This window comes from Trichomycterus rosablanca, chromosome 9 (genome assembly GCF_030014385.1).
Source record: "Trichomycterus rosablanca isolate fTriRos1 chromosome 9, fTriRos1.hap1, whole genome shotgun sequence".
Lineage (NCBI taxonomy): Eukaryota > Metazoa > Chordata > Actinopteri > Siluriformes > Trichomycteridae > Trichomycterus > Trichomycterus rosablanca.
In genome coordinates, this window is record NC_085996.1 from 18399399 (window position 1) to 18427115 (window position 27717).

General features: G+C 40.1%; 3 protein-coding genes across 5 annotated transcripts in view; 2 read left to right on the forward strand and 1 right to left on the reverse strand.

The window, feature by feature from the left end:
* Positions 1-1558: 1558 nt before the first annotated feature.
* The window catches only part of LOC134320568 (costars family protein ABRACL), a 170723-nt gene continuing 144564 nt past the window's right edge, over positions 1559-27717 (reverse strand). Inside the window, exons 1-3 of one of the 2 annotated variants that reach the window (XM_063002023.1) lie at positions 10405-10465; positions 7767-7835; positions 1559-2440 (exon numbers count right to left, since the gene is read on the reverse strand). In XM_063002023.1, the coding sequence (XP_062858093.1) occupies positions 2256-2440; positions 7767-7827 (246 nt within the window). In that variant the 5' untranslated portion in view covers positions 7828-7835; positions 10405-10465 and the 3' untranslated portion in view covers positions 1559-2255. Of the gene's footprint in view, positions 2441-7766; positions 7836-10404; positions 10466-27717 lie in introns of those variants that run through there. The other variant, XM_063002022.1, reaches the window with a different exon arrangement.
* slc25a27 (solute carrier family 25 member 27) lies at positions 11469-23927 on the forward strand. 2 transcript variants are annotated; one of them, XM_063002014.1, is made up of 11 exons: positions 11469-11537; positions 11619-11715; positions 12837-13028; positions 14098-14182; positions 14286-14408; positions 14486-14598; positions 14724-14808; positions 14890-14982; positions 17068-17170; positions 17252-17343; positions 23731-23819. In XM_063002014.1, exons 2-10 carry the CDS (start codon positions 11631-11633, stop codon positions 17321-17323), a joined length of 951 nt encoding a protein of 316 aa, XP_062858084.1. In that variant the 5' UTR covers positions 11469-11537; positions 11619-11630; the 3' UTR covers positions 17324-17343; positions 23731-23819. The 2 variants fall into 2 exon arrangements, with proteins under 2 accessions (XP_062858084.1, XP_062858085.1); XM_063002015.1 differs by lacking the exons at positions 17068-17170; positions 17252-17343 and having other exon boundaries at positions 23731-23927.
* On the forward strand, positions 22382-23927 carry ptrhd1 (peptidyl-tRNA hydrolase domain containing 1). Its single transcript, XM_063002017.1, has 2 exons — positions 22382-22731; positions 23731-23927. The coding sequence occupies exons 1-2, from the start codon at positions 22516-22518 to the stop codon at positions 23899-23901; spliced, it is 387 nt and encodes a 128-aa protein (XP_062858087.1). The 5' UTR covers positions 22382-22515; the 3' UTR covers positions 23902-23927.

Here is a 27717-nt window from a genome sequence, read left to right on the forward strand (position 1 = left end):
AAAGAGAAAGGGGATATTAATGTTAATTAATCTTAGCACTGGGTTTGGTTAACACCAACCAAAAATTTATCCAACCAACAGCACCCTGTGGGCAGCGTCCTGTGACCACTGATGAAGATGACCAAGAAGATCTAGAAGATGACCAACTCAAACAGCAGCAATAGATGAGCGATCGTCTCTGACTTTACATCTACAAGGTGGACCAACTAGGTAGGAGTGTCTAATAGAGTGGACAGTGAGTGGACATGGTATTTAACACATCACCATGTCAGTGTCACTGCAGTGCTGAGAATGATCCACCACCTAAATAATACCTGCTCTGTGGTGGTCCTGAGAAATTCCTGACCATTGAGGAACAGAGTGCTTCTATATGGTAAGTGGAGCTGATGAAATGGACAGTGAGTGTAGAAACAAGGAGGTGGTTTTAATGTTATGGCTGATCAGTGTATGTCCACATTGAGTGAATAAAAGCTAAACGGCTAATAGGGTTTTAAAAAAATAACGATTTTAGGCTTAAACTATACATTAGCCCTCTAGATATGACATCGTTTTGCTGTTATAAAAATATAATTAATTTTGTACCCTCCAACATGTCTGTAGAGGTAAAGAGGTTTAAATGTATCGCCAAGATTTATACCCAAATGTTTCAGATTTTAGCTTTACGCATGTGTCGCATAACAGGTAAAAATAAATCAGAAGTTGATTTATTTATAACAGAATAGAATAGAATCAAATAGAATGCCTTTATTTGTCATATATCCATATACACGTGTACTAAAGTACAGTTTGTTTGTTTGTTTGTTCATTAGTATTTTAAGGTTTTACACTTTGGTTACATTAATGACAGAAACGGTAGTTACTCATTACACAAGATTCATCAGTTCACAAGTTTAATGTCAAACACAGTCATGGACAATTTTGTATCTCCAATTCACCTCATTTGCATGTTTTTGGACTGCAGGAGCAAACCGGAGCTCCCAGAGGAAACCCACACAGACACGGGGAGAACATGCAAACTCCACACAGAAAGGACCCGGACCGCCCCACCTGGGGATCGTACCCAGGACCTTCTTGCTGTGAGGTGACAGTGCTACCCACTGAGCCACCGTGCCGCCCACTAAAGTACAGTAAGTGTTTGCAAGTTGAGGTCAACTATTATACGGCAACCCTGGAGCTGAGAAGATCGAGGGCCTTTCTCAAGGACCCAACAGTGGCTGCTTGGCAGAGTGATGAATTAGTTATGAATTAGTAATTAATTAGCTCTGTGATTACATTCTCACATTAGATATGTGGAAATTAGGATTTTGAACCCACAACATTTTAATTGATAGCCCAAACCTCTACCCACTAAGCTACCTGCCCTTATGGTATTTATGTTGCAGCTAATAAAATAGGTTGGTGTGTTTTATGTATTTATTTAACAAAAAAAACCAGTAGCCCACAATTTGGCCATAAAGTTTACCAGGTTCGCTTTAAAACAAAATATACCCATTCATTATGGTTGTTCCCTTGTGACATGAGTTGTTGTAGTGATTTGAGACACACACATGCTCATCAGCAAAGTGGAACACTTTATTACAATTCAAACCAGCAACCAAAACAACATGTTATGTCTGAATTACCTTAAATTTAATCAATACATTTTTCCTTATAGAAAAGTGTGCTATACACCTGTAATAAGGCATTTGTGTTTGCAAATCATCTGACTCAAAGTTCTTATTCCCAATAAAAATGAAACATCAAACCTCCCACTACAAAATGAAAATAATTAACTAACTGTGTCTTAACTAAACTAATAACCATTTTCACATTAATGATATTGCACTGGAAAGACCTTGGCTAATTTCCTTTTGAAAACATGAGTATAATTGTTATTGATGTCAAGCATTCATAGTCCTGACCTTGCTTAAAAGTGTATACAGTACAAGACTGATATGTGCCAAGAACAGAACATACATTTGGTCTGCAGTCATGTATCTCAGTGTTATCATAAAAAAACTATTTGATAAGTGTACAAGAGGTAGCAATATAACTATCTAATAATAATTGGTTGTAAAGTTGGTTATTTACGTGGAAAAAAACTACATTGACAGAAAAGTTATGGTTTAAAAACTAAACATGTATCTCAGCAAAAACAAATATATGAAGATATTTCAACGTATTCCAGACACATTCAAGATATATTTTATAAAAGAGTTAGCTTAATCATTGTAATAGTGATCCCAAGGATGAAGAATGGTAACTGATGACAAGATTCATTCCTGCAGTAATATGACATCAACATTGTCATGAACTCCTTGCAGTAAAAGCTCGCCTTCAAAGGTGATGATCTTCTTCCGCTTGGCTGCTTTCAATGTTCCAACGAGTGCTTCGAAGAGGTTGGCACACCTGTCATCACTGAACAAAACACCAAATTTGACGCTATATTTTCCATCTGCATCTAAAAGAGGGAAAGTTGTAATTGACTTTAGAATAATATTAATTCTTGATCATCGTGGCCTAAAAATGACATCAAATATTGAACATCTATATTTACACCGATCAGCCATAACATTAAAACCATCTCCTTGTTTCTAAACACACTGTCTATTTTATCAGCTCCACTTACGTAGAAGCACTTTGTAGTTCTACAATTACTTATTTTAGTCCATCTGTTTCTCTGCATGCTTTGTTAGCCCCCTTTTATGCTGTTCTTCAATGGTCAGGACCTTCACAGGACCACCACAGAGAGGGTATTATTTGGGTGGTGGTGGGTCATTCTCAGCACTGCAGTGACACTGTCATGGTGGTGGTGTGTTAGTGTGTGTTGTGCTGGTATGAGTGGAGAAGACACAGCAGTGCTGCTGCTCACAGTCACTGCTGGACTGAGAATAGTCCACAAACCAAAAATATCCTGCCGTCCTGTGACTGATGAAGGTCTAGAAGATGACCAACTCAAACAGCAGCAATAGATGAGCGATCGTCTCTGACTTTACATCTACAAGGTGTACCAACTAGGTAGGAGTGTCTAATAGAGTGGACAGTGAGTGGACACGGTATTTAAAAACTCCAGCAGCGCTGCTGCTGCAGGCTAAAAAGGTATGTCAAGAAACAGATGGACTACAGTCAGTAAGTGTAGAACTAAAGTGCTTCTATATGGTAAGTGGAGCTGATAAAATGGACAGTGAGTGTAGAAACAAGGAGGTGGTTTTAATGTTATGGCTGATCAGTGTATTTAGCTGATACTTAAATTCAAAGCAACTAAACACAATCCAAGCACAAAGCTTCTGCAGATGCCAATACAGGCATTTCCCATTTTTTGCCAAATTTAGCCAAAAAGAGGATTTTTCCTTAAAATAGAATTCAATGTTTATTTTTGCATCACTGAAGCAGTTTACTTTCTGACCTGTTATTTGGAATGATTTGTGAGGTAATTTTTTGGGTGTGAGAGTGCTCAAATGTTTTTCCATTCAAATGTAATGGTAATTGCTTCTTAGCTTTGCGCCATTATGTTTTTAAAAACACACTACTCTCGGATAGCAGGAGAACGTGTGGATATACATAGACAATGCCTGGTGCACCTCCACTAACATTACTGAACCGTTCTGTTCCCCGGATTTAGAATTCATAACGCTGAAGTGCAGACCCTTTTATCTATTGAGGGAAATTACAGTAGTGTTTCACATGGCAGTTTACATCTCTCCGCACTAGCACAATGCTACAAACAAACTGCAAAATTCCTATCCAAATTGCATGTTTATTGTAGATAAGGATTTTAATCATGCCGTGTCTGTTGGTTTTCTAACCAGAGGAAGCAACACATTAGACCATGTCTACCAGTATGTTGCAAATGCCTAAAAAGCACTGAGCATTGACCTCCCGCTATATAAATCAATCTAATCTCTGTTACTGACCCCAGCATACCCCATTTAGCCAGAACAAAGCCCACTGTGCAGGCAGTCAAAATTTGGCCAAAAGGAGCCGTGATCCAGCTATAAGACTGCTTTGACCACACAGACTGGGATTTTTTTAAACTGGAAGACACTCAGGACAATCACACGTACTTAAACACTTTGGTTTTAGCTAACTTTGTGGCGATTTTTAACACCTGCTGAAAGTATGTGACAGTACTTTCCATACAAAGGACTCAGACACAAAAAAGTCAGCTCTGATCTGAGGAGAGGAATCAAAGAGGCAAAGCGCTGTTACAAAACACATATAGAAGAGCACTTTAACAAGTCTTGGTGCATGTGGCGGGGCAAGTCTATCACAGACTACAAGAGTAACAACAGCTCTATAGCCTCCACAGGAAACACATCTGAACCACCTTTTTGTCTGCTTTGATAGGGACAACAACCACCGCATCACCAAGCTGACTCCACAGGAGGCTCCGTGACATGCAGTGGTGTTAAGTCCCTTGAGGCGAGATGGGCCCTGAGCCATATTAACCTCAACAAACCCGCCGGTACTGATGATGCTCCCAGGTAGGTCCTGAAGCACTGTGTGGAACAGCTGACATCAGAGTTCACCAACCTATTTAACCATCCCCACCTACCTAAAGTCTGCTACCATCAGCCCTCTTTCAAAACAGACAGCAGTCAGGTCCCTAAACCACTTGACCTCGTGACCTTGACCGCCATTGTTATAAAATGCCTTGAAAGACTTGTCTTGTGCCCAGGTGGCACAGCGGGATATTCCACTAGCACACCAGCGCTGAGATTCTGAACTCCTTGGTTCGTTGCCACCGGTTGGCTGGGTGCCATGGGAGCAGGCATAATTGGCAGTGCATGTAGAAGACACGGTTCTGCTAGGTCGGGACTATGTGGGAGGGGTCTTCAAACACTGTGTAAGGACCCTGATTGGCAGATAGAGAGGCACCTGTGCAGAGTGCATAGGTGAAAAAGGGTTTCGCAAAATTGGGAGAAAAATGCATAAAGAAAATAGGAAGAAACAGAAAGACTTGTCTTAGCACCTATAAAAAGCAACACCACCTCTACTCCGGACCCTGGTCCTGTACTCCCTCTTGACATATTACTGCAACCCCATCCATGACTCCAACATTGTTATCAAGTTTGCAGATGACACCACTGTAACCGGCTTGATCTCTAACAATAATGAGTCAGCCTACACGGAAGAGGTTAAGAACTTAGAATGTCGGGATCGGACAACAACTTTGCTCTCAACTCAAAGAAAACAAAATAACTGATTTTGTACAGAAACAAACCAGCCATCGTCCTATCAGCATCAGCAGTGAAAGGGTAAAGGCAGTTTAGAGCTGGTAATCCACATCTCCCAAGATCTGACATGGTCTATCAACACAACAGTGATGGTTAAGAAGGGGCTTCATAGGTTTCATTTCTTAAATAGCCAGAAGAAAGCACATCAGCAACAGCTTCTACAGGTGTGCCAGAGTCCATCATCACATTCTGCATTACAGCATGGTACCCCAGCTGCACCTCCGAATGCAAGAACTCTGGCCCTTCAACGAATCATCAGAATGGCAAACAACATCTTATTGTACTTGTGCACTGACAAAGATGTCTTATCTTACACTGCAAAGGTTTATTAACTACACAAATGCATTCACAAGATGGAAACAGCACATTTCCTGTGTTCATTACGTGTATTTATGCATGTTTTCAAAAAGAAATGCAATACAAAGTTTTGGCAGTACAAGAGAAAGAAGACTGGGAATATCAGCAGCAGCCTCAACAAACTATAACTAAAGCATAATTCACCACTGCGCAACCGGAGTACCCTCCCAATGTTTTATGATCAGTAAAAACAGACAACAACATTATTGTACATACAGTGTATCACAAAAGTGAGTACACCCCTCACATTTCTGCAAATATTTTATTATATCTTTTCATGGGACAACACTATAGAAATAAAACTTGGATATAACTTAGAGTAGTCAGTGTACAACTTGTATAGCAGTGTAGATTTACTGTCTTCTGAAAATAACTCAACACACAGCCATTAATGTCTAAATGGCTGGCAACATAAGTGAGTACACCCCACAGTGAACATGTCCAAATTGTGCCCAAAGTGTCAATATTTTGTGTGACCACCATTATTATCCAGCACTGCCTTAACCCTCCTGGGCATGGAATTCACCAGAGCTGCACAGGTTGCTACTGGAATCCTCTTCCACTCCTCCATGATGACATCACGGAGCTGGTGGATGTTAGACACCTTGAACTCCTCCACCTTCCACTTGAGGATGCGCCACAGGTGCTCAATTGGGTTTAGTCCATCACCTTTACCTTCAGCTTCCTCAGCAAGGCAGTTGTCATCTTGGAGGTTGTGTTTGGGGTCGTTATACTGTTGGAAAACTGCCAGTTTTCGAAGGGAGGGGATCATGCTCTGTTTCAGAATGTCACAGTACATGTTGGAATTCATGTTTCCTTCAATGAACTGCAGCTCCCCAGTGCCAGCAACACTCATGCAGCCCAAGACCATGATGCTACCACCACCATGCTTGACTGTAGGCAAGATACAGTTGTCTTGGTACTTCTCACCAGGGCGCCGCCACACATGCTGGACACCATCTGAGCCAAACAAGTTTATCTTGGTCTCGTCAGACCACAGGGCATTCCAGTAATCCATGTTCTTGGACTGCTTGTCTTCAGCAAACTGTTTGCGGGCTTTCTTGTGCGTCAGCTTCCTTCTGGGATGACGACCATGCAGACCGAGTTGATGCAGTGTGCGGCGTATGGTCTGAGCACTGACAGGCTGACCTCCCACGTCTTCAACCTCTGCAGCAATGCTGGCAGCACTCATGTGTCTATTTTTTAAAGCCAACCTCTGGATATGACGCCGAACACGTGGACTCAACTTCTTTGGTCGACCCTGGCGAAGCCTGTTCCGAGTGGAACCTGTCCTGGAAAACCGCTGTATGACCTTGGCCACCATGCTGTAGCTCAGTTTCAGGGTGTTAGCAATCTTCTTATAGCCCAGGCCATCTTTGTGGAGAGCAACAATTCTATTTCTCACATCCTCAGAGAGTTATTTGCCATGAGGTGCCATGTTGAATATCCAGTGGCCAGTATGAGAGAATTGTACCCAAAACACCAAATTTAACAGCCCTGCTCCCCATTTACACCTGGGACCTTGACACATGACACCAAGGGGGGACAACGACACATTTGGGCACAATTTGGACATGTTCACTGTGGGGTGTACTCACTTATGTTGCCAGCTATTTAGACATTAATGGCTGTGTGTTGAGTTATTTTCAGAAGACAGTAAATCTACACTGCTATACAAGCTGTACACTGACTACTCTAAGTTATATCCAAGTTCATGTCTATAGTGTTGTCCCATGAAAAGATATAATGAAATATTTGCAGAAATGTGAGGGGTGTTAATCACTTTTGTGATACACTGTATTTGCAGAAATGTGAGGGGTGTACTCACTTTTGTGATACACTGTATTTTATCTGTAATAGTTTTAAATGTATTTGATTTTTTTTTTATAAATGCAACCACAGTTGCTGTTTTACATAATCTTGAATACAGTTTATGTTGTACTAGTTTTCAGACCACTGTTTCTTAAAGCAATAAATACACATGGATACACGTCACAAAATAGTTTGATTCTTAACTTGCAAACTGGTAAATTGTCAAAGTTCTCAGAGTGAAAAAAAATGCTAGGACTTCAAAGATCTTCACCTAAGCCATTACATTATGGCTTAGGCTAGGAAATGGTGCATCAACAGAACAACCTACCTACAACTAGGATTAATTGGATTAGTAATAATTAAAGAGCAGCAAATCCTTACTTTTACTCCCAAGTCTACGAATCTCCTCCACTAGAAGTGATACTTCATGATCCACATTCATTTTGCAACCTGAAAAAAAAAAAACGCATATTAGTGGCTTTGTCAAAACTCACATATTGTCACTGAACGTTTCACTGCTTTTGTTCTCAGCCGTGTCTTTGGGCCCTGCAAAACAAGTCCATGTGCAGATTTTGATCATTTCTTTTAACGCATTTGTATATTTAATTAAACACAACATAACATTGTTAACTTGGCAGTCACGTCAAACAATAAGGTGAACAAAATCAGTGATCAGTACACTTAAATTTTAAACGCTAGCCAGTAGCAAACACTTTATTACAAGAGCTAACAAAACATGCTAATCATACAAGAGATGTATCTTGTAAAAGGTTTTCCTGGGATAAGTGCAGTAATTATGTGTTAGACAGAGCTCTTTCTTTTTATTTCTTTATTTTAAATATAATGGTAAATGCAGATCTACTTGTGTAGGGTTTACCCTGAAGTCTGACACCATACTGACAAACAATAGTTCCGTTTGGGATTTTAAAGTGTAACAGTTCAGTCATTTATGACTTAAATAAAATAAATGCATAAAAAAGTTCTTTTTAATTTGGATGACAACAGAATGATTAAATGAATTAGGTGAGTGCATGTAACAACTATTGGAACCCCTGCATTCAGTAGCCTCATTCTGCATAAGGGCACAGAGTCTTCATTCTTATTGCTAAATGAGATTGGAGAATTCAGAGGAAACAAATCTGTGAGCACTCCATGATGCACAAAATGTCTTCAGTTAATGTTGTTTAAGTCAGGGGAGTAGGATGGCACTGCAAATGTTTGATTATGTCATTACACTGCTTTTGTGTCAATTTTATGAATTATTGTACTGCTGAAAGATCCAACCACAGCAAATAAATTTAAGAAAGTTAAAAAACTTAAAAAAAATTTCTTCTGTAGTAAGAGGAAATTGGTTTTCATTTCTTTTTATTTTATAATCCACAGATCTTTTATGATGATACACTGATAAGCCACAACATTAAGACCACCCGCCTATAATGCTGTTAAAAGAGCTCTGACCCGCAAAGACATGGACTCCACAAGACATGACCAGCAGATTCAACTTCTGTACATTATAAGGTGAATTGTTCAACAGGGAATCCTGGTGCTCTCTATAGGAAAACAACACACACATGCTCGATTCAAGGTTTGTCCCTTTTCAGACCCTTGCTGTTTAAGAGATGCCTTAACCCTGTCATCTGGCCTTTAGAATTTTCCCATTATCAAAGTCACTCAGGTCTTTATGCTGCCCATATCTGTTGCATTCGACATGTGTACTACCAGTTACTACCATCAGCCCAACATTTCACATACTCTATATTGACAGAGGTATTGGGACACCCCTTACGTTTAGCCACAACAATTGCTGAAATGTGTAATAAATCAATCATGTAAAGGAAATTATATGACCCCAACTTTGCAGCAACACTTGAGGAGAAGCCCTTTCCCATTCCAGGATTACTGTGCTCCTGAGCACAAAGTAAGGTCTGTAACAACATAAGAAAAGTCCTGACCTCAGCCCCACTTAACTGCTTTGGAGTTGAAGTGGAACATAAAATACGGCTTTCTTAACCAATATCATCAGTGCCCAGCCATACAAATGCTGTCACCTTTTGACTGGATGGGTACAAATTCCCACATACTTCAATGTCTTGTGAGAAGCCTTCTCAGAAGAGTGGCTGTTTACACCACGGTCTCTCTATTTGAATACTATTTGTTTTTTAAATATGATGTCCTACAAGCTCATGGTCAAGTGTTCAGATACTTTTGTCATGCACATTGGGGCAATTCCTCTTGTTTCCACTGATATGTTTAGTATTGTCGGCTGTCGTGTAATAACTTATATCAGAATGAGAGTAGCAGATTGTACCTGTTTGTCGCTGGGGTGGTACACTTAAGGATACATGTTTTGTGGCTTTAGTTTATATATCTTTAGATGTAAATATGATACACAACTAAAGGCACAAAGGAAAGTACTCCTGGTGATTTCGCTCCAGCAAAGGAAAGCTATACAATTGTACTTGTGCGTGTTATTCATCACTAAGGTTTGAGACTGTTGGTTTATTATCAGTTTGAATGGCGATATACATTATTCACATCCGCAGTGCTTCAAAGAACTTTTTGTAGGGAGGCGCCCTAGACCACAATCCAGCCTCGCCATCCATGAGAATAAACAGATAATATACCTGTTTTCAATTATATCTACCAACACGTCAAATGTTCATATTAATTTAAATTGCAACAGATCATAAGCGAGGAGATTCGGAACCAGAACTGCTCCATTGTGCCGATTCAGATGCACATGATCTCTGAAACCCGGCCAGGAAACGCGGAAGTTGCCGCAGTTTCTCAGAAAATAAAAACCCAAAATTAAAAATCAACACATTTTCATTCGCATAGTTACTGTGTTAAAGTGCCCATAATAACACATACAGAAATTACTGATTTACGCTCTTTACCTGTAATCAACCAAACGAGTGCCGGGTGTAGTCTAACAACATCCTAATATGCATTCATAATATTGTGTAATGTAGTAATAATTGTACATGTGATTTCTGTTGTTAATAACTTTGAAACTTACCTAAATGAAGGAGTGATTTATGGCTGAAGCAGAACAGGCTACTCGACCGGTTAAAATGAAAAGCACCATAAATGGAGCTGAAGCTGACGTCACGCACATTCCTCCAAGTAAGGTAGTGCAACATTAATTGGGCACTAAGCATTTTGGATAGCGTTCGCTGTGAATATAGCTTATTATTTATTTATCATTGTTGTCAAGTTAATTTTGATTGTTTCACTGGCATTATCATGTAAAATTAATTTTAATATGTTTGGGTGTAAAAAGGTGTAGATTCATTGATTCAGTTCGACAAGGAGTCGATTCTGCAATTATTACTTCTTCCATAAACGACGTGAGTAGATATCATGGGGATTTAGGAGAAAGCACTGCCCACTAAACCATTCCAAAAACATGGGAGAAAATTATAAAAGAATTTAATTTAAAATGAATTATTAAATCATGAGAAAATGTATCAATAAAATGTATATTAATAGCTATTTAGCATGCACTTGAAGTCGAGTCTCTGAGAACCAGCTTAAGAAGCACATTTTTTTAACGATTTAAAATAAGTCTTATTTGACATTCCACATATTCAGTCCCAAAATCCCAGCATGTAATTAAAAACGTCTATAGTTTTCATTTCGATCTTGCATTTAAGTTTTGAATCGACAGTTAAGAAAATCGTCTCTTTTTGTAACATCTGGTATCGGATCGGAGCCGACTCATTTATTTCTAGACCTAAACAATACTGATGTTTGGATTTGGCCACCAGATGGCACAATTAGTGTAAAATTTATTCATCTGTAAATCCGTTACCTAACCCTACAAATAATGCTGTATCTCGGACTGTCATTTACATCAAAATAATAATCAAAGCATTAAATGTATCAATGTCAAAAAATATGCTTTGATTTAAAAAAGTGCATTAAGACGCAGATTTTCCATTGCTGGTTAGATGAAACGGACTATTCAGATAGGGAGAAATCAGCAGCGTCTTTTCGTTTAGCGCGCGGTGTGATCTGGGAAATGTAGTTTATTGTACACAAATATTACGTTTCTAGGAATTGCATGTACATGGACTTTGAACTACAACCATATTGACTTCCTTTGTTAAACGCGACCCGCTCCTAAGATTGGAACCGTATGATTTTAAGGTTAGTGAGAGTTGTATGAAATATGCGTTATTGTGAGTAAATGTGCATTCTGGAATAACTTTATATCATTACATTTGACAGGGCACGCATTAAATGGCACCTGTACAAGAAATATCGCAATGGCCCAAGGTGTCAAAGTTCTGTGTGTCTGCATGCGCTGCAACTATAGCAGAACTAGGTAATTAAACTTATATCCACTTACATAATTATCTGTTAAAAATCACTAATTAAACGAGACCCTAACTACAGTTTTAATTGGATTTAAAATGCTTATTAACAAAGTTTAAAATGTTTCATATGTATTTTTACATCTGCAACATGTACTTATATTTGTTTCACAAGTATTTAAAGTATACACATCTATAATTAATTAGGATTTTTAATTTTTCCCAGAAAGTGGCAGGTAACATGTACATGATCATCTTATAAACCATTATTAATATTTTATCTAGTCCTGCCACCAGACATGGTGAACTGTACCAGACTAAATATGAGTTCAAACTCAGTTTTAGAGATTTTAGCAAAAAGGTTTGCCTTTTAACAGCACTTAAAAGCCACTTGTGAGCTACTTAAGTGTGGGTGCATTGTCTCAAGATCATCTGCACAATCATTTAAGTATTTGTAACAGTAGTCCATGTGACATGGTGGAGGGGAAAAAATAACTGTCAGTTTAGAGCCTGCCAGAACATGTATCACAGTCCAGCAAGCTCTACATAGCTGTGAGCTTAAAAGTTTGCACCTTGAAGCTCTGCTAATATTTGTTATTGATCACATGAATAATGGTAAAGCAGATGTAATGCTTACATGTGAACAAAGAAGTTTTAACTTATGGCAGACCTTGTGGTTTTGGTGGTTCTTGAATGGCATCTGATCATTCAGACAGTTTATGTCCCAAAAGGGTTTTTAACAAACTTAGGTGAAGAACTTTTGGTAAACTTTCATTGTTTTTCTGCTTTCTGTGATCCAATTGTAATATATGTGACAGAGCCACCAGTTAATCATTATCACTATTAAGTGAGGCTATGTCACAAAGTTTAGTGACATCAAAGAGCTTTCTACACTCCCGAATTCATAATTTAAGTTGCTGCATGTATAGCTCTTAGCCAAGTTTTATTTGGTTGCAGATCCCACAGTAAACAATGTTATGGTAAAACAACAGATGCCAAAATCATTAAAATCATAGGACTGTCATGACATATACTATGTATATGTAATTTTAGCATATTGTATGTAACTTCTAACTTCAACTATATAAAAATATGAATTTATTTTCTTTCTTTACTGTTGTCTACAATCTAGTCACATTTCCTCTCGATCTTACAAAAACGAGGCTTCAGATACAAGGTGAAACTGCTCAACAGAAACTTGGCAAAAGTGGAAGTGGCAAAACTGTGTACAGAGGAATGCTGAGGACAGCTGTGGGAATAGTACAAGAAGAGGGACCACTAAAATTATGGCAAGGGGCCACACCTGCTATCTTTAGGCATATAGGTAAAAAGCGATTCTTGGACTATTTAAGCATAAGATTTGTGTTACGTTTCTTTTTTGTATTGACTAAAAGTAACACTTACAGTATGCAGATTTACTTCGACTACAATATAATTTAGGAATTTTTGATCTCTAAGCATTTTAACAACCAAAGATTTGCAGTTATTTGAAACTACATGCAGTGTTAGGTAATTAGGCTTCATCATATAAGAACTAATTTTATTCATTTACAATCCAGGCTGAAAAATATGTGAACTTTCAGGATACAGTCCTCTTAAAAAGTCAGGTGTTCCAAAAAAGTCATTAAGATTGAATGTGTGTGTGTTTTTAGTGGTGCCCTGACATTTAAACAGATACATTCTGATGCTTCTCTTCTCAAAGTATGTTGGTTCATGGAAAGCATGGACAAATTGGAAAAAGGCTTTAAATGAAATTCTGAAGTCCAGGGTGTTCTTCAGTACTCAGTAGTACTAGCTATTAATGTTTGAAAAAGAAGGGACACAACAAAATACCCTTAGATATTTCTAGAAAATGTCTGGCTCCATTATTAGAAAAACAAAAAGTGTGATGATAGGACACCAGTGATGATGCTAAAAACATTGAATAAATAACTAACTCCATTCCTGAAACAAACATTTGTGGAAACTAAGACTAAATTAATTTTTAGCTGAAAGGCACAACTACATCTGAAAGAAATTGGAGTGAGCAATACAGTTTGGAGCTGCTTTGCTGCCTCATGTTTTAAAACAGCATTAGGTTACACTTGTATTAAGGTTAGTCTTAAGCTGAATGAAAGTTGTGCGATGCACCACAAAGAAAAAAACAACTAAATTGATTTTTTAAGAATAACCAATATAGAGTTTAACCCCTAACTAAATTAAAATAGAAAACGGCTGTTCATGCAAGGAATTTTATGGTCAGTTGTAGTCTGATTAGCAGTGACAACACATTTTCACACTTTTGACTTTCTTGCAGTGACATCAAAATGAATGTACACACCAGATACACACATGTGCTTTTTGTCTGTTGCCTTCAGACACTAAATAAACTTTTTCTATGCTTTTTAAAAAAGTTTATTCAGGGGGAAGGATGCTGGCTTATGAGCAGTTTAGGGACTCTCCATTGGGAAGATCGAAAGATGGCAGCTTTCCAGTTTGGTAAGAGCAGACTTACCTCGTTTGTTGTTGAAATGTGGTAACCTGATACTTAATCTAATACTTAATGTCAGATTGTGACAACTGTACCTGTAATTGATTTCAGGAAGGCTGCAGTGGGTGGTGTGGTGTCTGGTGCCCTGGGCCAGTTTTTGGCCAGCCCTACTGACCTAGTTAAGGTGCAGATGCAAATGGAGGGTAGGAGAAGACTTGAGGGCAAGCCACCAAGGTAGGTAATCTCACTAGTATTTCATTTAGTAATCACAGAACTCTTCCTGTTTAAATAAATCCTTTTTGATTCACCAGAGTTTATGGGGTTTACCATGCCTTTGTAAAGATTGCTTCAGAAGGAGGCATCCGAGGCCTTTGGGCTGGTTGGGTGCCAAATGTACAGAGAGCCGCTTTGGTCAACCTAGGAGGTAGCACAACACAAATATTTCTTATTAATTTAGCATAAAGCAGATTATTTGATTTCAGCCATTTAAACCATAATAGCAGCTATCACATGGGTTTTCTTTTTGTGGTCTTTAAATGTGATGTTCAGATCTTACAACATACGACAGTGTGAAGCACTTTTTACTAAAAAATACATCTATTAAGGACAACTGTCTTTGTCACGGATTGGCAAGGTAAGACTTTATATCTTAAAAGAGCAGTTTTAAAGAAACAATAGTTAAATTACTGACTTTCATTTCCAAAATACTTTATAGCACTTGTTCTGGTTTGGTAGCAGCTATAATGGGAACACCAGCTGATGTGGTTAAAACAAGAATAATGAATCAGCCTCGTGATTCAAATGGAAGGTCAGTTGTTGATCCGTCTGATTAACACTTCTTTATTAAGAATTAATAAAATTAAATTAAGTATGAGAACATGAATAACATTTTAAATTAAATGGGTCTTTGCAATAATTACTTATAAAATTGTCTGATTTTCAAAGAAAGGACACCGACCAGGAAGAACATTATGACCACTGACAGGTGAAGTGGATAACACTGATTATCTCTTCATCACGGCACCTGTTAGTGGGTGGGATATATTAGGCAGCAAGTAAACATTTTATGCTCAAAGTTAAAGCAGGAAAAATGGGCAAGCGTAAGTGCCAAATTGTGGTGGCAAGACCACTGGGTCAGAGCATCTCCAAAACTGCAGCTCTTGTGGGGTGTTCCTGGTCTGCAGTAGTCAGTATATTTTAAAAGTGGTCCAAGGAAGGAACAGTAGTAAACCGGCGACAGGGTCATGGGTGGCCAAGGCTCATTGATGCCCGTGGGGAGCGAAGGCTGGCCCGTGTGGTCTGATCAAACATACGAGCTACTGTAGCTTAAATTGCTGTAGAAGTTAATACTGATTCTGAAAGAAAGGTGTCAGAAAACACTGCATTGCAGTTTGTTGCGTATTGGGCTGCATAGCTGCAGACCAGTCAGTGTGCCCAGGGGTGTCCACATGCGTGTGCGTCGCTTACCTAGGGAACACATGGCACCAGGATGCACTATGGGAAGAAGGCAAGTTGGTGGTGGCAGTGTGATGCTTTGGGCAGTGTTCTTTTTTATTTTTTATTTATTTATTTTTTTTATTTAGCGCGTCCAATTTCATCCCATCTATCATCCTCTCATTAGTGCGGATTCCTGCTCCTGATTGGGGCTGACGAGGCCGTTCCACGCCTCCTCCGAAACGTGCACAGCCAATCGACCGTCTTATCACCCACACTTGACGAGTGTAGCGTGGCAGAGTACTGTGCACGGAGGATCACACACCCCGCCACACCCCCTCCCGTCTCCATACAGGCGCCACCAACCAGCCAGCAGAGGGCGCAACCGCCCAGTTCCTGAGAGAGCATCCCCTACGGTCTCAAGTCCCGCCCCCCACCCGGACAACAGGCCAATCGTTGTCCACAGCCGCCCAGCCTCGACCGTGAAGGCAGAGCTGAATTCGAAACGACGCTCCTTCGCTGTCTTTTTACCGCTGCGCCACCTGAGCGGCTTTTGGGCAGTGTTCTGATGGGAAACCTTGGGTCCTGCCATCCATGTGGATGTTACTTTGACACGTACCACCTACCTAAGCATTGTTGCAGACCATGTACACCCTTTCATGGAAACGATATTCCCTGATGGCTGTGGCCTCTTTCAGCATGATAATGCGCCCTGCCACAAAGCAAAAATGGTTCAGGAATGGTTTGAGGAGCAAAACAACGAGTTTGAGGTGTTGACTTGGCCTCCAAATTCCCCAGATCTCAGTCTAATCGAGCATCTGTGGGATGTGCTGGACAAACAAGTTCGATCCATGGAGGCCCCATCTCACAACTTACAGGAGTTAAAGGATCTGCTGCTAACATCTTGGTGCTAGATACCACAGCACACCTTCAGAGGTCTAGTGGAGTGCATGCCTCGACGGGTCAGGACTGTTTTGGCAGCAAAAGGGGGACCAACACAATATTAGGAAGGTGATCATAATGTTATGCCTCATTGGTGTATATAACTAATACAAAAAATTGCACTTTTTAGTGCAACTACAAAAAAGCACACAGTTTGAGATATTGATTCTTAACTCTAGATTCCACAAGATGCCACAATCTGGGACAATGTTATTTGTAAGGATAATTTTTAAAGCATTAACAATTGATTGCATACCAAATTGTTCAGGCTTCAAGCTTTGAATACCATGGTTTATAGCTATCTGTTGCCCCCGGAAAACGAAATCATTAATGCATGATTAATGTGTTCAAAATTGAACCAAAGAACGTGACCCTGGCATTCTCCAGTTTTGGATCTATAATTGGATTTTAAATAAATTATAAGATTAAAGTAAAGTAAAAAACTTATTGGCAGTTCTGTATCTGTTCAGTATAAACCAATACCCACTTCATGTAAAGCATATTTTTGTTTTTAAAGGGGTCTCCTCTACAAGTCATCCATAGACTGCCTGGTACAGGCTATCAAAAAAGAAGGATTTCTGTCACTTTATAAAGGCTTCGTACCCACCTGGTTGCGAATGGTGCAGTATTAAACACATATTTTTTTGTTATTTTTGTCTTAATTAGATTAGCTAATTTATTTGTGTGCGGTGCATTCACAGGCTCCCTGGTCTATGACGTTTTGGCTAAGCTTTGAGCAAATCCGACGAGCAGTGGGCATCAGCTCATTCTGAACATCTGAATCAAAGAAGCTGTGAGAATAAAGAATTTCTTCAAATCAGAGAAGACTCACAAGTTGTACTCAGTTTGTGAGGTTCTATCCTCAATATGTGTGTAAATTGGTTTTGTGCCTCACTACATTCAAACAGGACTAGAGGTGAAAAACGCTGATTTAGAAACGTTCCTGAATAAAGCTGTTACAGGGTTTTAACATTAACGCTAAAGTTAACATTTCTGTGGATCCATTCCATGTTAAAATGGTTTCACTGTGATATGGCTACCATAAATGCTAAAGGGAAGATAGCACTAAGTGGCTTTAGCTTTGTGGCACCAACATGCCTGGCAGCATCAACCCACCTGCCAGCACCATCACCCATATAATTTGTAATTATAGTCATGATTTACATTATAACCTGATATTTGTCAACATAGACGGTGGACAGGCAGGTCGTGCTGGTGCTGCACAGCTCCAGTGACCCAGGTTCAACTCCCACTTCTGGTTACTGCTGTATAAAACTAAGATGAACTAAGAAAATGATACGAGTGCACATTCATGTCAAAATAATTTGGACATAACTAAAAGTGTCAAATTTCATACATATTTGATAAAGATTGGCAATGATGTGTTTAATACATTTGAATCTATTGAAAAATATTCAGTACAGGGCACATGTTGCAGCTGGTATAGTGGGTGCTGCAGCTTTGAGCTTTATTTCCATTAAAATTGGGTTTCCTCTGGGAACTTTAGTTTTCACCCTTCACTCCAAAACATGCAGAACATAAACTGTCTGCTCTAAAATGCCTAGGTGGAGGTGAGTAAGTGAAAATGTGAGTTTCTGTAAAGAATCTGCTGGTTGATTGAGCATTAGGAATGTTAACAGAGCCGCTCAGGTGGCGCAGCGGTAAAAAGAAACGCGCTGCAACCAGGGCTGGATTCTGAGAAGCGTCGTATCGAATCCAGCCTTGCTTTACCGGTTCGAAGCTGAGTGGCTATATGAGCAACGATTGGCCGGTTGCTCATGTGGGGGGTGGGACAAAGAACCGGATGTGGGTCTCTCTCTGTCAGAATGCGATTGCGTTCTCTGCCGGCTGATTGGAGGCGCTTACACAGAGATGGGAGGGGGTGCCCTTAGGGTGTGTCTCTCCGCATGCAACGCTAGGTGGCGCCAAACTCGTCGATGTGTGGGTGGCAAAGATGCATCTGGCTGCTGCTCGTGTTTCGGAGGGGATACGGGTTAGCTTCAATCACCTCCGTCAGGGCAGGGTTCGGCATAGACAGAGAGGAAGCACGATGCTAATTGAACAATTGGATGCGCTAAAAAGGGGAGAAAAAGGGGTAAAAATTAAAAATAAAAATAAAAAAATAAATAAAAAAGGAATGTTAACAGAAATCCATACAGCCTTACATAATTACTTCCCTACATGGAAGTTTGAAGTGTGTCTGTGTGAATTTGGGCCAAGGACATTTGAAAGGACAGACACTACTATTGAATGAGAAGACCTGGCTCACAATTGACATTCTAATTCATTCATTAATTGAGGAACTGTTCATTTTTAAAATAACTTGATTTTTTGACTTAGTAGTGTTGAAAGTTAACTATTTTATTTACTATTTATTTTACTTTTTTTTTTTTATTTAACCCTCCAATTAATTCCATTACACTGAGCCAACAAACATCACAAGGTTATTACTATCATGTGACGTCAAGTACATTCCAACTCCTGGCAACCATATGTACAGTGTTTCTCCAGAATGTTTTGCCTTCTGTTTGGCTCTTCTTTCTCTTAATGACTTGTGCTTTGTTCCTTAAATTGTATCCATCTTGTTGCTGGTTGTCCTTTTCCTCTCTAATATTCAACTCTTCCTAGCATAAGTATTTTTTTCAATGAATAGTTTCTACTCCTAATGACAAACTCTCACCTTATGCCAACTTCACACTACATGACTTTCCAAGTCGTCAGATTGCTGTACAGTTCACACTACACAGCTGGATCTCTTGCAATCGGTAGTCTTTTAAGTCGTTGTGTATTTCACACTACATGACTGATCGGCAATAGGGGATTACACACTACACGATCTAACACCGGGCAGAATCGCAGGCAAGTCTATCTGGTCTCCCAAACTACGTTTTGTCACGAAAACACGTGAGAAGTGACGAGGGGTTTAATGATACCACGTCCAAAAAAGCACGTCAACAATAAGCAAGTGATCAAAGTTGTTGCGCTGATGTGCAGCATAAAAGCAAGTAGGAAAAATAAATGAATCCAAGTGGATTTGGCTACGTGACCAGCAGGGATTGTCTGTTCTGTAGTGAGTTGGAGTTTAACAAGATTTTTTGCAATGCAGCGTTGGTATTATGGTTTAGCGTGAACGATAAGATCACAAAATACTGTTAAGCCTGTGTGTGCTGATGTATTCTGAAAGAAATCATATTATGCCCCTGTCCCATGTTTTTACACTTCTCCCCCAGGTTTCCCTTCACCCTGTATCCTGCGTTCTCATTGACTGTAGTTCTAAATAACACTCGCTGCCACTCGCAACCTGCTCGGATTGCCTTTCACACTACACGGTTTTAAGTCGGCGACTAGTTCAGATATTTAACATGGTAGATATTTTTCTTGAGTCGCCGAGAGGTCAAGTCATTGAACAGTTCACACCGCAATCGAGAGCCGAGTTTCGATTGCCGAGCAAACGCCGAGTTGCCTCCGAGCTGCCATATCTAGCAGTGGCCTGTCGGCGAGCGAAATCAGGGCAAAAATCGTGTAGTGTGAACTAGGCATTAGGCTGAGAGGAAATCAGTTTGGAAGCTGCTCTGTCCACAATCAAATAAGCTTTTCATTTCTCTAAGCTTGTAGACTGCCTTGCAAGAAAAATCTACATCAACAACTAAAAGATTGACAAAAGTTTGTTACCCATCACATGAACAAAAAAAGCTTTGGTGTTTTGTTGTGAGTAATAAGAAAGATTGAGTTAATTGGCCACAATGACCAAATTCTTTTTATAAGGAGAAGGTTTAAGTTTGTGTTGGTTTTAGATGTAACTTTTTTTTTTTTTTTTAAATAAGTTTTCTGGAAAACTACTTGCCTGAGCCTTACGATTCTGCATCACCACCACCACAAAATCCTGCAGTACAACAGCTGGACTCTTCCCAGCCCTCCATTACAGCCAGTCAGGCCTAAAACTCATAAAACATTCAGTTGTCCAATAGAGCATCTCAGAAGGCAACTCGGCCTCCAGCAGTGGATAAACATTTCGGGCCTCCCAACCCACCCCATCTACCTCATGGTTCTACAGCCCAAAATGCCACTGGCAGATTTACAAAGACTGTCTTGCCTGTATTAAGTCAAAAGCACTAAATAATTTTGTGTTAATTAATGTTAAAAAAAATAATTTTACTACATTTTTAAATGTTAAAAATCTACCACATAAAAGACCACAGTTAAACTGTTGACTGTTTTACACAGAATCCAGTCAGGCAGTGTTGGCAATGGTAATGTTGTCTACAATAAACACTCGATTTAGATTTAGTCTGCTTACAGTTGCAGCACACAAACCCAAGAATGTTAGTGAATTGGAGGTCATTAACCATGAGGAATGGGCTAACCTGAATTTAATGATTCAAGAGATGACTCCAGTTGAACATCAAAATTATTTTTGTTCAGCCTGTAGTATTGTTGGACCGCTTGTTGTGGCTTTGTACACAGTAAGTGTACTGTGTTATTGCTTGGTCTTTATCTTCTTGCTTCTCAAAATGGTGAGTTTGGCCTGTTGTTCAGATAGGGGTGGGATTAAGCCGGCTGGGGACTCTCTCTCAGACTAGTTGCTGTAGTCTGCTGGCTTGTTGGTGGCGCCTGCACGTAGATGCGGTAGAGGGTGTGGCTCTCCATACACAGCGCTGTACTGCACTGCACTCGTCAAGTATAAGTGATAAGATGTTCGATTGCTGTGCACTTGTTGGAAGGGGCGTGGAGCAGCCTCGTCCTCCCCAATCAGGAGCAGGGACCAGCATTAGTGAGAGGATGATTGACGGGCAGAAATTGGATGCGCTAAAGTGGGAGAAAAAGGGGGGGGGGGGTATATTTAGTTTTTTCGTACACTTGCATAATGTTTTAATGCAACACAGAGGCACACAGCAACATGGGTTCAAGCTTTGCCCATGATAGTTGTTTGGGAGAACATACACTGATCAGCCATAACATTAAAACCACCTCCTTGTTTCTACACACACTGTCCATTTTATCAGCTCCACTTACCATATAGAAGCACTTCTTGTAGTTCTACAATTACTGACTGTAGTCCATTTATTTCTCTAAATACCTTTTTAGCCTGCTTTCACCCTGTTTTTCAATGGTCAGGACCTCCACAGGGCCACCACAGAGCAGGTATTATTTAGGTGGTGGATGATTCTCAGCACTGTAGTGACACTGACATGGTGGTGGTGTGTTAGTGTGTGTTGTTTTGAGTGGATCAGACACAGCAGTGCTGCTGGAGTTTTTAATACCGTGTCCACTCACTGTCCACTCTATTAGACACTCCTACCTAGTTGGTCCACCTTGTTGATGTAAAGTCAGAGACGATCGCTCATCTATTGCTGCTGTTTGAGTTGGTCATCTTCTAGACCTTCATCAGTGGTCACAGGACGCTGCCCACGGGGCGCTGTTGGCTAGATATATTTTTGGTTGGTGGACTATTCTCAGTCCAGCAGTGACAGTGAGGTGTTTAAAAACTCCATCAGCATTGCTGTGTCTGATCCACTCATACCAGCACAACACACACTAACACACCACCACCATGTCAGTGTCACTGCAGTGCTGAGAATCATCCACCACCTAAATAATATCTACTCTGTAGTGGTCCTGTGGGGGTCCTGACCATTGAAGAACAGCATGAAAGGGGGCTAAAAAAGTATGTAGAGAAACTGATGAACAGTCAGTAATTGTAGAACTACAAAGTGCTTCTATATGGTAAGTGGAGCTGATAAAATGGACCGTGAGTGTAGAATCAAGGAGGTGGTTATAATGTTATGCCTAATCGGTGTATGTATCTTTTTAAGGCGACAGATCCCGCCTCCGACGATGTGATTGGCTAATGTTTCCGACTCGCAAGCTGTCATTGTCAGAAAACGGGTGGGGAAAATAGCTTGTCGTTTGGGAAGTGAAAGTGAAAACTTAAACAGTAAACCGTCATTTCCTGCAGTGTGTAAGGATGGCGGCGCCCGGTGGTGGTGGTGGTGCCTCTAAGCGGCTAGTGCAGTATGTAGTGGTTCGCTCGGACCTGATCCACGCTTTGTCATGGCCTGTAGGAGCGGTGATTACACAAGCCTGCCACGCTGCTACAGCTGCCATTCATTTACACTACAGCGACCCTGACACTCAGGAATACCTGGCTGATCTGGACAACATGCACAAAGTAGTGCTGCAGGTTCGTTACCAGACTATTCACCTCCAGTCCTCAAAATAGTGCACTACATATGTAATGTAAGTATGTAGAGAAACTGATGAACAGTGTCTTTGTCAAGCACTACAGTATGGAGTCATATTCACGAATGCCACTTAAACTTTTCTGTACTAAGAAGAAGCCTTATCTTAACCATGTCCAGAAGCAGCGGTGAGTTCTTTGGGTTCTGGGGCATCTGGGATGGACCATCGGACAGTGGAAACATGTACTGTGATCCGTTATTTCAGACCCTTTTAAAAGAATCAGATGCCGTGTGCTCCAGACCAAAGACAAAAAGGACTGTCCAGACTGTTATCAGCGACAAGTCCAAAAGCCAGGATCTGACATTGTAAGGGGCTGTGTCAGTGCCCTTGGCAAAGGTCATTTACACTTCTGTGATGGCAGTATTAATGCAGAAAAGTACATTGAGATATTAGAGCAACATATGCCGCCTTTTACAGGGACGTTCATGCATTTTTAGCAAGACAACGCTAAACCACATGCTGCACACATTACAAAGTCATGGCTGTAGATGAAGAGAACAGAGAATGTGTGGAGAGTTTTAAAACAGAGAATGCGACGACAACTCTGTACTGTTGCACACTTTAGACAAGTCTGCAGGGATAATGGGACAAAATAACAACTAAAACACTTCATCGCTTGCTATCCTTGGTGCTAAAACATCTTTTGGCATTTTGGCTTTACCGTCCCAACTTTTTTTGGAATGTGTTGCACGCCTGAATTCAACCACATTATTTTAGTTTTTATTATTTTTTCAAACAGTTTGTTTATAATTGAATTGAACACATAGTTTACAGTAAAGGTTTTAATACTTCTGAAGTTATTTGTCTTTGTTTGATTCTTTCACATCACAAAAACCTGCAGTTTTTATTAGGTTTGTAGACATGTTATATCCACTGTATAACATTTTTTTACATTTCTAAAATGTTATTTTACATTTATTAACAGTTATTTTATTCCTAGGCACCAGATGAATCATGTCTGTCCAGTTTATCTGCCTCGCTAAGTGAAAAAGGCATTGCACACAAGCTGTGGATGGAGCAACCAGAGAATATCCCCACTTGTCTGGCCCTAAAGCCTTACCCCAAAGAGACTGTACAGCAAGCTCTGAAAAAACTGAAACTGTTTAAATGAGTAATAAATATGCTGCTTCACACTAACCATGTGAGAGATTTTACTGTGCATTAATAGAACTATAGGTCTAGGTTTGAGTTCCTGACCCTACAGTTGTAGAATGTGGATATTATAACCAAATTAAGTAAAGTAAAAAAATAGAATATTCAAATTACATAATTTTAAAACAATCCAGTTCCAAACAAAGTAGGTGAATTGGTAACAGGTGAGAGCATCATCAGTGGCTCAGACCTGGCAAGCACCAGTGCAGAGCTAACTCAGGATTGGCAGCAGGCAGGTGTGAGTGCATCTGTATGCACAGTGAGGCAAAGGCTTCTGAAGGATGGCCTGGTGTCAAGAAGGGCAGCAAATAAGCCACTTTTCTCACGAAAAAAAAAACATCAAGGACAGGCTGACATTCTGCAGGAAGTACAGGGATTGGATTGCAGAGGACTGGGGTAAAGTTTTTTCCTCTGATGAAGCCCCATTCAGACTGTCTGGGACATCTGGAAAAATTGTAAAAACTGGTAAAAAATTAAAATTGTAATAATTGCAAGCTCTTAAAATATTGTATGTGGTGATTACAGGCCTAGACTTTACATTATAGCTAGACATGTATTTGTATTATTTCTCGAAACAAATATGCTTTATATCTATTACAGTGGGGCCAAAAAGTATTTAGTCAGCCACTGATTGTGCAGGTTCTCCTACTTAGACAGATGAGAGAGGTCTGTAATTTTCATCATAGGTACACTTCAACTATGAGAGACAAAATGAGAAAAAAAAATCCAGGAAATCACATTGTAGGATTTTTAAATAATTTATTTGTAAATTATGGTGGAAAATAAGTATTTGGTCAATAACAAAAGTTCAACTCAATACTTTGTAACATAACCTTTGTTGGCAATGACAGAGGTCAAATGTTTCCTGTAAGTCTTCACCAGGTTTGCACACACTGTAGCTGGTATTTTGGCCCATTCCTCCATGCAGATCTCCTCTAGAGCAGTGATGATTTGGGGCTGTCGCTGGGCAACACGGACTCCACAAATTTTCTATGGGGTTGAGGTCTGGAGACTGGCTAGGCCACTCCAGGACCTTGAAATGCTTTTTACGGAGCCACTCCTTCGTTGCCCGAGCGGTGTGTTTGGGATCACTGTCATGCTGGAAGACCCAGCCACGTTCCATCTTCAATGCTCTCACTGATGGAAGGAGGTTTTGGCTTAAAATCTCACGATATATGGCCCCGTTCATTCTTCCCTTAACACGGATCAGTCGTCCTGTCCCAAAGCATGATGTTTCCACCCCCATGCTTCACAGTAGGTATGGTGTTCTTGGGTTTTTCTTCTTCCTCCAAACATGATGAGTTGAGTTTTTACCAAAAAGTTCCATTTTGGTTTCATCTGACCACATGATATTCTCCCAATCCTCTTCTGTATCATCCATATGCTCTCTGGCAAACTTCAGACGGGCCTGGACATGTACTGGCTTAAGCAGGGGGACACGCCTGGCACTGCAGGATTTGAGTCCCTCTCGGCGTAGTGTGTTACTAATGGTAGCCTTTGTTACTTTGGTCCCAGCTCTCTGCAGGTCATTCATCAGGTCCCTCTGTATAGTTCTGGGATTTTTGCTTACCATTGTCATGATCATTTTGACCCCACGGGATGAGATCTTGACCCCAAGGGAGATTATCAATGGTCTTGTATGTCTTCCATTTTCTTACAATTGCTCCCACAGTTGATTTATTCACACCAACCTGCTTGCCTATTGTAGATTCACTCTTCCCAGCCTGGTGCAGGTCTACAATTTTCTTCCTGGTGTCCTTCGACAGCTCTTTGGTCTTGGCCATGCTTGAGTTTGGAGTCTGACTGTTTGAGGCTGTGGACAGGTGTCTTTTATACAGATAACGAGGTCAAACAGGTGCCATTAATACAGGTAACGAGTGGAGGACAGAAGAGCTTCTTAAAGAAGTTGTTACAGGTCTGTTACAGGTCTTGTTTGTTATTGACCAAATACTTATTTTCCACCATAATTTACGAATAAATTCTTTAAAAATCCTACAATGTGATTTCCTGGATTTTTTTTTTTCTCATTTTGTCTCTCATAGTTGAAGTGTACCTATGATGAAAATTACAGACCTCTCTCATCTTTCTAAGTAGGAGAACCTGCAGAATCAGTGGCTGACTAAATACTTTTTGACCCCACTGTATATGCTAGTGGTGAAAAATCAAGACTAGGATGGTGCATGACTGAGATCACCTTTTGTTCAAATACATAATGAGTGAAAATCAGACACTACAGGGAACATGTGCAAATGCATTGCTGCAGGTGTATCAGGTTTTATTGACTAAATGTCAGGTTCTAAGGTCAAATGAATTAACCATCCACTGGCATAGACTTTACATGAGATCATGTCATCACTGGCAGATCTGCTAATTAAATACCGGTCAGTCAGATGTAACACTTACATTTGGTTGAGACAACATCATCCAGTGCCTGTGGTGTCCAGATTGTGGCTGGCTAGTGTGCATTTGTCATCAAAAAGATGTTAACCAGTAAAATCATTGTAATATTATGCAAATTAACTGGATTATGATAATGCTAAATTACCCTACAACACCAGACATAAGTAAAACAAATGCTGTTATAAGCAAGTACAAGTAGTCTAAAGGGTACAAGTCTTTCTCTAAAAACCATGGCATCCCAGCTTCAACAGTTAAAATGTTATCAAGACATTTGCTATTAATGGTACAGACCAGAACCTTCTGTTGGAGAAAGAATGAAATTGATAAGAAAACCTTAAGTAAGGTGATTCAAAATGTAAAAAACACAACTTTCAAAGAACTTCAGCCTAAGCTGGAAACATTTGGAGTGGAATGGTTTCGACCGTACCATACGCTACACAATAAACAAAACAGTGCTTTATGGGCAAAGGCCAGGGAGAAACCCAAAGCTTAATAAAATGCATAAAAATATCGACTTCACTTTGCCAAAAAGTTATATACACTGATCAGCCATAACATTAAAACCACCTCCTTGTTTCTACACACAATGTCCATTTTATCAGCTCCACTTACCATATAGAAGCACTTTGTAGTTCTACAATTACTGACTGTAGTCCATCTGTTTCTCTGCATGCTTTGTTAGCCTCCTTTCATGCTGTTCTTTAATGGTCAGGACTCTCCCAGGACCACTACAGAGCAGGTATTATTTGGGTGGTGGATCATTCTCAGCACTGCAGTGACACTGACATGGTGGTGGTGTGTTAGTGTGTGTTGTGTTTGTATGAGTGGAAAAGACACCAACCAAAAACATCCAGCCAACAGCGCCCCGTGGGCAGCGTCCCTTGACCATTGATGAAGGTCTAGAAGATGACCAACTCAAACAGCAGCAATAGATGAGCGATCGTCTCTGACTTTACATCTACAAGATGGACCATCTAGGTAGGAGTGTCTAATAGAGTGGACAGTGAGTGGACACGGTATTTAAAAACTCCAGCAGTGCTGCTGATCCACTCGTACCAGCGCAACACACACCACCACCGTCATTGCAGTGCTGAGAATGATTCACCACGTAAATAATACCTGCTCTGTAGTGGTCCTGACCATTGAAGAACAGTGTGAAAGCAGGCTAAAAAAAAGTATGCAGAGAAACAGATGGACTACAGTCGGTAATTGTACAGTGAGTGTAGAAACAAGGAGGTGGTTTTAATGTTATGGCTGATCAGTGTATCTATATATAAATCGCAGTCCTTCTGGGAAAATGTTGTATGGACAAATAAAACCGAACTAGAGCACTTTGGCATCACAGTTTTTTTATACCTGATGAAATGAAGTCTAT

Bases quoted from the DNA above. Each gene is read 5' to 3' on its own strand.
- slc25a27 (XM_063002014.1), top strand. From the start codon at position 11,631: ATGGCACCTGTACAAGAAATATCGCAATGGCCCAAGGTGTCAAAGTTC. The intron at 14,599-14,723 runs GTAGCACAACAC...TGTGATGTTCAG, and splicing joins CGCTTTGGTCAACCTAGGAG to ATCTTACAACATACGACAGT. The intron at 14,983-17,067 runs GTCAGTTGTTGA...TTGTTTTTAAAG, and splicing joins CCTCGTGATTCAAATGGAAG to GGGTCTCCTCTACAAGTCAT.
- ptrhd1 (XM_063002017.1), top strand. From the start codon at position 22,516: ATGGCGGCGCCCGGTGGTGGTGGTGGTGCCTCTAAGCGGCTAGTGCAG. The intron at 22,732-23,730 runs GTTCGTTACCAG...TTTTATTCCTAG, and splicing joins TGCACAAAGTAGTGCTGCAG to GCACCAGATGAATCATGTCT.